This window comes from Bacillus rossius, chromosome 6 (assembly GCF_032445375.1).
Source record: "Bacillus rossius redtenbacheri isolate Brsri chromosome 6, Brsri_v3, whole genome shotgun sequence".
In the NCBI taxonomy this organism is placed as follows: domain Eukaryota; kingdom Metazoa; phylum Arthropoda; class Insecta; order Phasmatodea; family Bacillidae; genus Bacillus; species Bacillus rossius.
Window position 1 is genome coordinate 60,387,661 of NC_086334.1, and position 12,597 is coordinate 60,400,257.

General features: G+C 39.6%; 1 protein-coding gene across 2 annotated transcripts in view; it reads left to right on the top strand.

The window, feature by feature from the left end:
• LOC134533246 (myelin regulatory factor-like) overlaps positions 1-12,597 on the top strand; it is a 39,900-nt gene that overhangs the window by 9,365 nt on the left and 17,938 nt on the right. For both annotated transcript variants that reach the window (XM_063370658.1, XM_063370659.1), the window contains exon 2: positions 11,013-11,102. In XM_063370658.1, the coding sequence (XP_063226728.1) occupies positions 11,013-11,102 (90 nt within the window). The remainder of the gene's footprint in view (positions 1-11,012; positions 11,103-12,597) is intronic.

Genomic DNA, 12,597 nt, shown 5'->3' on the forward strand with positions numbered 1-12,597 from the left:
CCCGTAATTATATTTAGTCTATTTGTTAATCCAGTGTATGGGCTAAGTCTGTTTAAATTCATATCCAAATCAGTTTTAGTATTAAAACGTTATTAACAATAATTAATCTTTCACATTTATGTATTTGAAGGAAGTAGGATAAGTTATGATTCTGTCGACACAAGCCTAATAGTAGAAATATTTTTACGGAGAATAAATGAAATGTACAATTCAAAGTAGTAATAATATTTTTTTTAGAAGCCAACGTCTCATCTCGATGAGCTCGGCCAAAGGCAAGGAAGATAAGATGTGTGTTGATGATTTTGTCTTCGATAAAATACTACATTTGTCATCCAGTTGTTAAATCACTTCACTAAACAGGCTTGGTTATAATTTACAAACTGCTGCAATGTGATAGGTGCGGCCCGTGTATTCAGACAGAAGGATAAGAAACTAACTGTAAAAAAAAGCAAAAAGCTAGTGCAGTGCTGTGACATAGGCGCGCTACTGAGCAGAGTGAAGGACTACTCTTGATGACGTCACGTGCTTGGAAGCAGGACTGCATTCTAGTGGGTGGTTGTCTGTAGCGTGTCTCGTCCTTAGAGACACTTGTGTGCATTTTAATGGTCGTTTACTCTCTCTTTCCACTGCAAGATACATGATATTAGCGCTGCCCTTGTTTAGTGTGCTTTATTGCCAGATGTATTCAAAGAGCACAAAGGTTTTACACAAAACTATATATTGTAATGAATTTATTTTGAAAATGAAAATTAGGAATGAAAATTTTGGAAAATAGTGTACTCTTATGCACATTGATACATGTTGTTTCAGCGAAACCTTTACTTTCTGCCGTGCAGCACGACCTTTGCATGTACTCAATTTTGTTTTCGTATTATCTTTTCTGGCAAACTGCTTATGTCATTTCTCACAGCCAAACATGATCGTAGCACATTCTCTCTTCTCATATCAACGAGCATTACTGTTTTTCGAGAACATATTGTCACAGAAACGACATCGATGCTGGGAAGACGCCGATGCACCTTCAGTGGACATCATTGATGCTAGTGGTGCTGCAGCCATTGAAGTCCCCTTCGTTGGTGGAAGATCATCCATTCATCTAGGTTTCCTCTGCAGCCAGCACGGCATGCTGGTGGAACCACGCATGTTGAAGTCTCCTCTAGTGTTGTCGGTGACGATGATGCACATTCCATCGAGTTCTGAATCGCCATCGGCGTCGCTGCCGCCAGGTCCTGCGCTGCTGATGGTAAACCGTCCATCAAGGACTTCCTGTTTGTCGTCGACTATGCGAGCGGGATCGTCGCTACCATCAGGATCTCCGACATCTATGGTACAACTTCCATCGAGTTTGTCATTAAGGATGGTAAAGATGCCATCAAGTTCTCAGTAATGGTATCAAACGAGTGAAACTGTATGATCCTCACACCGTCGTAGCCAGTAACAAACTGAGAGTAGTATCGTATAGTCCACAATTACATACTCATGGACGCTGGAATAATTAAATTTTTTTTTCAACCCCTTGCAGCAGCTGTTCGTCATATCAAAAATTATTTCAGACAAAAGTTTTAGATAATAATTACAAGATTTACTCACATTTTGAACAAATTCGATGGTGTGCCTAAGAACAGAGTTATGATTTTTTTTTTTGTCCTCCAAACCTTGTTTTTTTTTTTTACCCTTTGCAGTTTTGGTTGGTAAAATCAAAAACGGATGTGATATTTATCATATTATTGGAGTTAAAGCTATCTTTCTGGTTTTCAAAAAACCTTCCCCATTTCTACCCCTTTGGTCGGATATTGTCTATTAAAGAACTCGATCGATATTTTCTACTGCTAGATTTTATGTATCATTTTGAAAGTGATTTATGAAAAATTGCTACAGTTATCATGTCCACAATATTAATATATATAATGCATGTATGTAACATTTGAGTTGACGGTGGGTTTAGTGTCTATGGGCCATGAAACTAACAACTATATAAAAATTTTGAAAGTTGCACCATGGTAACGGCTACTATAGGTGGTATTTCTTCAAAATCTACCAAAAAAAAAAAGCTCATCAACACATGGCCGCCACGTGCGCTAGAAATGAAACTTCACAGCCAGACCAGTTGCAGTTCTGCGTCAGCTCACTAACGGAGCTGCAGGCAGCGCTCTGCCGCCGTCTGTACTTCGGACAAATAACTTGATAGCTTAAATGTGATAGATAAACACGCGATTCAAGTGTTAACGTTAGTACAGTGCAATTAGAGGTTACGTGTAAGCTAAGTGTTTCCAAATTGATATAGACCTGAAAATTGAGTTTCCAGTAGTGCTAAGTGTGTGGTGTGAAATTGACGTATACGCAGCCACAAAGCCTTGCCTCACCCAGTGTCTCGTGGTCCCATGTAAGTGTAAGTGAAACAAAACATAGAGCCAAATAGCAATGCAGTTGCACCACTCTCTTTCGTTACAATATGATTACTTTGTCTTCCTACTGGCTGTAAAGAAGTTACACTTAAAAAATCATTAGGACAAGGAAAAAACATATCACCATCAAAGCTACTCTGCAGGTCAATTAATACGAGAAATTCACAGGCTTCTAGTAACACCTAGACATCCATATAGTTTGCCAAAACGTTTTGTGTCGAGACACAAACCCTAACACGGTTACTTTTTTTATTGTTGATATAAATATGTTTTACATGACGTAACATTTTTTTTCGGGTGAATCATATGTGTTCAGAAGCATTCTCATTGGTGCAGTCAAGCACAGGAACGGTGTCCTTAAGTATTTGTAGTATCAGGATATCTTACAATTACATGACATGCATGTTTTACCAACCGGTTGACTTACAATAATTTTTACGTTTCTGCGTATGGTGTGGTTACATAATCGTTGATATGATACGTACTAGAATACTTAAAGCCAATTAACATAGTTTTGTCGCAAGACGCGCTAAACACGCGTGGAAATAGTGAAACGCGAAGATGACGTCTTCAACATGGGGCAGCCAATCAACAGCCACTTTCTGTCTAGCATGAGTAGGACTGCGGTGTTCAGCCGGGTGGTCAAAGAAACCGCGAGATTATATTTATGGTCTCTAGTAATAGCCGAACTAAAAACATTTTCCAGGTCAACCCACTCTCTTTCCCCCTACGGAATTATATGGAATAATGTAAGAGGAATAAAATATTTATATCTACTCCAAACCAGCATGTTTAACAAGCGGATTAAAATGTGTCAAACATTTAAAAAATATATTAATTTTTACAGGACATAGAAATGAAAATTTTTCACGTAATGTCAAATAACACTCTCCTGATATTGACAACAAGACTTCGTTATTAATAAACACATTTCAAAATGTATATAGCATTTAACAGACAAATAAATAGAATAAAATAGCCTTTTTGGTTTCACAGGGATTGCTAGAAAAAAATTACAATTTAAGGGACCCACCTAGACAGGGGTGTATGTGTTTGTGAGGCGGGATGATAAGTGCGACGCTCGCTGGTGCTTCTAGCGCGGGATCGCCTCTAAGCGCAAGGCTTTGAAAAGGCACGCAGTCTTCTCGTCGTTCATAGGACAACTATGGCCGTGCCAGTGGTGACCATAAAATTAGGTGGCGGAGAAATGAAGATAAACGTGTATTGTAAGGCCCTTGGATGCTTTCAGGAATATTTACCGAGCGTATCATGTCTAAATATTATAAAGAAAAAACGCGTTTTAGTATTTTTCACACTCCTAGAAATCCAGTTTAAAAAATTGGTTGTCTGTAAAGTCGGTTTACGGACGATAGTATAACGTGACAACGTCATAACAAAACATTGATGAAATGACTGCATAGTTTTATAAATAAAATTGAATCATTTTTATTGAATTATCACTATTTTGTATGAATACAAAAAAGGAGTGAAATGAAATCTACAATTTAATTGATAAATTTACTTTTATTTGCACTCATTAATTCAAATACGTTTATTACTTTAACGAAAAGATTATTTTAACTATAACTTTTATACATGTTTGCTATTTAACTTCTTCTAATCTGTGTTATTCTGTTAAGGATAGGACGATGATAGGAAAAGTAGGAAACGAATGGGAGTGTTTCAAGTTTAATGTGCCTCGAAAAAGTCAAATCTATGGTTGTTCCAATCGAGTGGAAGAGAGATAGATGCGGCGCAAGCGTACAATGAGCGTAACGGGACACAGCGTAACGGGATAATGTGCGTAACGGGACACTTTTTCGTGCGTGTAGCCGGCGTTCATCGATTTATTAGACGTTGTCACGTCAAAAACTAAATACGGAAACAGAACTGCCTTCTTGAATGCCTCTCGTAACAGACACCACTCTGATATCTTGTAGTTTTCAAATCGCGTGATTTCTTCTGAAGCTCTGCACAAAGTATGTAAGCGGGGCCTTAAAGTCAAGAGTTAACCGTCACACATTTGTAAAGGACTCCCACTGGCAAACAGTCGGGAACAATGAATCAGTTCTTAACATCCTTCCGCACGGCCTTGCTACACGAGTGGACTAGACCAAGCGACAGGGCCATAAACGAACCTAGGTAGTTTCTAACACAGGATGAAAAATATATAGATATATATATTTGGAACATCTATTTACCATTATCATTTCCAGATTACCTGCCGCTTTATTCTGTTTGTGAATGTGTGACTGGTTTTAATGTAATATTACTTATTTTATTATACTCTTGTATTGGTAACGCCGGATTTTTAAAGTATTAATTACTTTTCTGCAAGTGTATGCCTATGCTTCTATTTTAGTTACCTGTAAATTTAATTTGGTTATATTTCGTAATGGTTACCTCTTATCTTTGCTAATTTAGTTAAAGCTTCATTCAGCTTATTCTTATTCTATTTTTTACCTACTTTATAATCTATTATATTTATGTTAATCTATTTTTTTTGTAAAATTTCAATGTGTAATATGAAAGTAGAAAATGTGGTTAAGTGTAAGACAAGTCATACTACCTTAACTTCGCCAATGATAAAGACGGCACACCCACATCCTTCTTGCTTATTAGGTATAGATAGAAATAAATTATTTGTATTTTTTTTTCGTCTAAAAAAAAGTAAGGAGTAAACAAAAAAAGCCAGCGTTACGAGAGCTCCGTAGCATCACTGCTGTGTCATTTCTGCCTCTCCTCTGCCGTCTCCCCATCCGGCCGCTACAACTAGCTACGCTACGTACCTATCTCCCCTTACCTTTTCCGTCTTTCCCTTTTGACCGCTAGCACATGCGTTGGAGTGGCGTCGCCGCTGACGCACTCTCCTCCGGTTTCCCCACCACTAGAGACCTGCACAATTCGCGGATTCATTCGGTGATAGGCTAGTATTCAAACACATATACCTCTTGGATAATTTTGCTATTGGCTTACTGTTCATCTGGACGAATCTCAACCAGTTATAAACCCTCAACCAAAGAAGGATCGAATCACAGACAAACCAGCTGAGACGACTTACAAGTCGGCAGCAAACGAACTTGCGTTATTTGCCCGAGTGTACAGGGGTATGTGCAGTCTATCCCGAAGGCCATCGAAACCGCGAATTTTGCAGGTCACTACCCATCACGTACATGACTAATTACTGTGGGGATGAGTGACTGTGAGCGGCCTCGTTGTGGTGTCGAGGCCAGACCCAGGGACCCTCAAGGGTCCCGGGGTCGCCGCCTGACCACACGACGTGCGGGGGTGAAGGTCAGTGCAGTGTCTCGCCCGGACCAGTCCGCCGCCCGGCCGGCTGCGGCGGCGCGCCGGTGGCCTACTCGCCAGGCGCTCCGCGGGGTCGTCGACCCGGACAGCAGCGCGCAGGTCCTCAGCACAGTCACAGGACATCCGAGACGCGCCATTGCTGGCGTGTCCACAATAACATCTTGAATTAATCTTCCCCAGTGCAGAAACCATTTAAAACACACGGGAAGGAAATGTTGCCCCAAGTCGAAACTCTCAAACCATTTGGTTCGCCAGCCAGAAGATCTAACAACTGAGCCGTCAAGTGGACTGTGGAATAGTTGGAAAGCTAGATTTCAAATACCTGTACCAATGCAAGGAACTTTCATTGAAACACGCTTCTCGGTACTTCGAGTCAACTACGAACCCACGAAGCACGACCGACCTCTCAGCAAGTGGTACAATCTTCGCCAACAGTGACGAATTCCTTACGAGTGTGCCACCTGCCTGTCGCTGGACGTGTGAAATCTTCTCTTTGTGCACAGGTTTGCGGTTCAGAAAATAAACTTTTTAAAAATTATTAATATAATTATGATCAACACAAAAACATTTCAATTTTATCAAACTGAACCAAGTTTTTAAATTTGTTTTTATACTATCAAAGTACGAGTATACCTTAATATATTATATTTGGAGTCTAATGAATATATGAACTAAATTAAACTCTTTCATGAGTATTTTTTTCAAGTCATTTTCGCTTTTATCAGAGCGGTTTCGTAATGCAGTTTAGAATTGCAGTCTGCATGTGGAATGATTCGATAGTCGACGTGGCTGCTTCAGCAGCGATTCTCGCAGCGGATGTGGAAACTTAGTGTTTCGCGTCAGTGTACTTGAAAACAATTTTCGTATATTTATCATGCACGGCATTATTTTAAATAATTATATGTTCAATTTCGTGTCAAAGTTTAGTTTTATAAGTGAATTTTAAACATGAGAACACATGAATTTTCTCGTTACCGAGGTTACATGTTAGCTACACATCACTCGTGAGTACTGGAAGACTCGCTCACAATAGTTTTTGACGTGACAACGTCTAATAAATCGATGAACTCCGGCTGCACGCACGAAAAAGTGTCCCGTTACGCACATTGTCCCGATACGCTGTGTCCCGTTACAATTATTATACGCTTGCGCCGCATCTATCTCTCTTCCACTCGATTGGAACAACCATCGATTTGACTTTTTCGAGGCACATTAAACTTGAAACACTCCCATTCGTTTCCTACTTTTCCTATCATCGTCCTATCCTTAACAGAATAACACAGATTGGAAGAAGTTAAATAGGTAAAAAATGTATAAAAGTTATAGTTAAAATAATCTCTTCGTTAAAGTAATAAACATATTTGAATTGAGTGCAAATAAAAGTAAATTTATCAATTAAATTGTAGATTTCATGTCACTCCTTCTTTGTATCCATACAAAATAGTGATAATTCAATTAAAATGATTCAATTTTATTCATAAAAGTATGCAATCATTTCATAAATGTTTTGTTATGATGTCCATAAACCGACTTTACAGACAACCAATTTTTTTTTCTATTTACATCGCTGAAATGTTTGTCAGAATTTTAACTGAAATGACCACTAGAATTTTATTTTCTAATGATAGTTAAACTGGTGCACTGGTAATACGATTATTGTTCGTGTGTTTTTGAGCTTCCGTTTACCAAATTTGTCTGTGAAATCTTTTAATTCGTACACGTACTAATTTTTGATTAATCGAATTGTATTATCAAACAGGTCCATTGAAAAAAATTTGCAAACAACGATGCTTGTCGTATGTTTATGGGAATGTAATGGCGAGAAATATTTTATATCTAACTGTTTTTTTGCATTTTGCCACGCGGTTGAGGCCCGTTCTACAATGACACGCAAACGGAGACGGATCACACGGAATGGAATACCTACGACCAATTGAAGCCTAGTGTCAGCCATGTTTGTTTTAGTTTTAAATACGTTAAAAAATTGCTTCAAGTACAAATACCTAGAGTTGTATAATTATTTTTAATTATAGTATATGTAAATTTTAATTGTGCAACGATCTCGAACTTCAATTTGTTTTTAGTTACATTTATTTTTCTGAACAGTGAAATTCAACCACCTCGGTTGCACTGGGTGCGTTGTGGAACGGGTCTAGGAACCGCGTGTTGGCGATGATGAGGTGCTTGGCTGTCGCATCACGTCTGCCGCGCCGTCGAGAGTCCAGCGGGGGGACGCCGTGGTCGCGATCTGGGGCGGGGCGGGGCGGGGCGCGGGGGAAAGCCGCGCTCCGTCGCGACGCGCAGGATCGCGCAGGATCGCGCAGGATCGCGCGCCGTGACCTTGAACCCCGCGCACGCACCGCGACGCCACGTTCCCCCGACTTGGCGGCCCGCTGACCGTCGCCGCCCGGGTTCCACGTGACTTCCCGCCAGGGAGGGGGTGGAGGGGAGGGGCGCATACCCCTCCCCCGCTGGCCCGCGCTTCGAGAAAGCGCCCTTTCCCTTGATCATCGTGCGACGCCGCCATTCCTTTGGTAACCAGTGTTGCCAGACGTATCCGAATTCAGGCACACGTGCCGAAAGTACTGTATGCATACCTGAGAATATCCGCTCGGGTACGCAAACATACCCGAATGTAGGGGGAAAAAAAAAAACAAAAAAACAATTTTGAACAATATTCGCTTGGAATGGATAACCAATTAGGGTGGAAAACAGTCTTTGCCCTGGCTGTAACGCACTGACATTACACATCCCAGCCTCAGCTATGCTATATTCCTAAGAATCCCCGGAAAACCACAGGTTCAAGTTGCAGCTAGTATAAAGTGGCGACAACGGATCAGGGATATCTTTCGGCTACATTAGTAAAACAACACAAATTTAAGTCACCATATTTACATTGCAGGTAATAGTTGAATAATTTTACACCAACCTTTAACCTTAAAATACCTTTTTTTGACTTGTCCCTGGAATAATAGCAGTCGACTTTTTTCATTATAACCTCCTCGCATCCTAAAATAAACGATGACGCATTTTAAAATCCTACGCACGGCCCTTAGCAATAGAGCCAATATGACATTCAAACTGTAAATTTTTTGTTATGAGTTTTAATAGAACAGTGTAGTATATATTTGTATTAAAGAAGACGGAACATATTTTCTTTCAATACCTTTTGTGTACTATGTACCTGAATGACAGACAAACTTATAACGTCTTGTGCTTTAAAGTACCCGGGTGTACAGGTGAGTGTACCCTAATTGTGTGTACTAATGCTGGCAACACTGTCGGAACCTTTCTCTCTTCGCTCGTCGCTCCGCCGGCGTGCAGAAAGTGCAGCGCACAGAACCAAACCTTGCCCCGCGCGACACTGACTGAGTCAGTGTTTGTCGTGTCGTCAACATCCGAGTGTCATATTTAGTTCAAATTGAAGTTCACTTATTTAAGGCTGTCGCAGATGCTTGATCTGATAGTAGTTTCACTCTTCAGGTTCGTATGAAAATATAACGCTAAACAAGTACTATAGCACTTAAGCTACGGCCACACAGAGCGCTATGCTCGCTATGTTCGCGATGTTCGCTACGCGATCACAATATAGCCAGCTGCATCTCAGGTGCCACTGGCCACACATAACTGTGTTCGCTATGTTTGCTATGTTGGCGACGTCGCCAGGTGTTTGGTTCTTGACTATTTTTCTAAAACGTCGCTGACTTCGCGCATGCGCAGATAAACAAAAACATCTGTTTTCGCGCGGAACTGTGCTGTAGGTACCCACTTCAGTGTTTAAATTATTAGTATAATGTCAAGGGAAAATTTTATTGAAGAAGTAAGAAAATATCCATGTTTATGGAATAAATCAATAGAAGATTATAGAAAGCAGGACAATGCGTGATAATGCCTGGGATTTGATTTCCAAAGAGGTTAATAAACCAGGTTAGGTGAAATTGCAATTTATTTGTTATTCAGTTAATGATCAAATTAAATTTCTGCTCCAATGCTTTTCCTGTAATTTAAATTATTCTTCTCAATTTTATTCTTGATTAGCATTAATATGCTATCAAACTGAGTTGTATTTATTCTAAAGTACCTATTCAATAAATTTGGCCTCGTCCGCACACAACTGCTCCATTAAATGATGAAATTCACCAAATTCATTTCTTTTGAGATTCACTTCATGAACCCATTTCTTTTTTCGTTTGCATACTGTGAGAGCCAACAGAATATCATCCTCGTCGGAATAAGCACTCGAATCCCACGGCATGCGACTCGCCGACATCGCAAACTACACTATTCTGTGTGGCCACCTCGCGCAGCAAACATAGCGGACATAGCGAACATCGCGAACATAGCGAACATAGCGTAGCTTTCTGTGTGGCCGAAGCTTTAGTCAGCAGGTTAAATGAATTAGTTAATCTCTCAAATGTCGTTAACGTTAACTAACTGTACTACGAATCAGCCTGTCAATCCAAACCACAGGGAAACAAACGAATCCCATGCAAAAGAGGCATAATGTCATAACAAAAATTTCACTAGCGGAGTACAAGGAATAAACGAAGAACTAGAGATTTTGTTTTCCCTTAGCACAGTGTTTGCTCAGTACATCTTTATGCTATTTTTTTTTTACATCATATGCGTGTATTTGTACTCATCGACCCAAAGGATAGTTACTTTACGGTCCGCGTGTGCTGTTCTAGAATCGTAATTTTGTATACATAACATTCTTTATTTTGTTTTTTGAATGAAGTAAAAATTAATTTTAGCATTTGAATAGAACGTATCTGAAAACAGAGGGTGTTAGGATATGGAGACGATTCCAATCTGTCGAAGAATCACCACACCGCTGTAAGGCAGGCCTGAAACCAGGTAGCTCCACAACCAAGTGCAGAGTTCTTGTGGATGTCTCCACAAAAGGCTCACTGAACGCCAGCCTGGTGGCCTGAGCCACAGAAACGACACGGCTGTCAGTGAAACTGAACTTAACCACGAGTTTGTTATAAAACTTCAATTTCGTAACATAGACAGAAGGAAAACAAAGATGTTTTTTGAGTTCATAATTCACTAGAATGCTACAGTCAGCAACGGGAAGACCAGTACTAACGTGACACGATAGTTTGTTACTTTGATAGTGTTTTATATATAGTGTGTTTTTTTTTTCCAGAACATTTTACGTCCTAACCTAGTTCTGAAGAGCTTATTGAGGCAATTGTGATTAATATTTAAAATGTTTATTTTTCATTTAAAAAATAAATTCCTTCGCTCAAGTTTGAAGAAAGGTAAAGGTTAAGAGAGGCGGGGTTGTTGCAGGTGTTTCTGGTGTCGCTTCTGGCGGCCGCTTGGGGCGCTAGGGGCGAGCCCCCGGGAGCCGGGCGCCATGACGCCGCGGCGCAGGACAAGGTAAGTGCGCCCGCCTATGCCATGGCAATAGTCATGGTGAATACTCCTGGCTACAGTCAACCTAACGAAACAGAAAGTTTGGCCGCTGATCGACTCATATATAAATTTCCGATGAGAGTTTTAACAGAAAATTAACTGTACTTCGAGTCTGTTTTTTTTTTTTACATTTGTTTACTTTTTTGAAAATGTATACAATTTTCTCGCGGATTTAAATTTCTGAGTGCACACAGCTTAGGCAGTGATATTATGATGAGCTACTCACCAGTTATTACACAGCAAAGTTAAAAGTTCACCAAATTGTTATGATACTTAGCGTTGGAAATGGTTGATAATTTTATGCATGATTGTATCGAGCACTACTGAAGCTCATACTTTTCTTAAAATTGTAACAAGGCCTAGTTCTATATTTAGGCTTTCCGTTGGACATAGTCCATTGTGTATGCTCGATTCCTGGATTATTTAAATCCCGTAACACTCAATGCAGATTTGTTGAACAATACCTACCAAGAAACTCCACTAGGAGTGAAAAATATTTACTAACTTAACAAACTGTAACTTCAACAGTTTTTTTTATTAAAACTAGCTCTATTTACTAATCTGTTGGATAAGTGAATTTAAAACTTTATTACACTTTATTTAGTTTGTTATTTTAGTTTATTTGGGATCATTTATTTAGTTGTATGATTTCAAAATAATTTATATTATTTTAATTATTAATTTATCATTTTATTGTTTATTATTTGTTGAGAAGAGATCAGGAGGTACTTATGTAATATTGTAGGAGGTCAATAAGCAATAAGTTCATTATTTAACTTTCTAATCGTATTTTGTAGTAGGCCTACTGTTCTGGTTGTAATATCTCTCTGCTGATCGAGAGAAACCTCAGCTTGTTCTTCCCATAGTCGGTAGTTCAAGACACATATATATGATTATTATTTACATAAAGTATAGAATTCATTTTATACTATTCATCTCTTCAAGAACGTCAGACAAAAATTTGCTGCCTTCAGTTCATTGTAAAACGAGTAGGTGTACCGAGAGAAATTAGAATTATCAGATTGGGCTAAAATCACTAAGACTCGTGTGCATGGGCGAAACAGCACGTGCCATGTTTCTTCCTCATTTTCCTCTCGCAGGTACGATGCACCTTCACTCAAAGCCCGTCAGAATACCTCGACGAAGCAACAGTGACAGGGAGGCTAGAATAGCGAATATGGGTGCATCTAAAATTTGTGTACACGTACGAACTTCATTGTGTGTATTTCTGTGTGTGAGAACGGCCTTGGAATCTCGAGGTTCCTCCGGGTACCGACGAAACTGTGTGCACAAGACGAGCACAAATGTTCTCTTCACCCAACTTGTGAGTGCACATCGGAATTGACACTGTGTAAGTTCTATCACGAGACCACGAAACAACAGCATTTCAAACCGTAACAAAGAAACAAACTAAACGCACTTATTTCAAGTGAGTTTTTCGCAAATTACAAGGTTATTA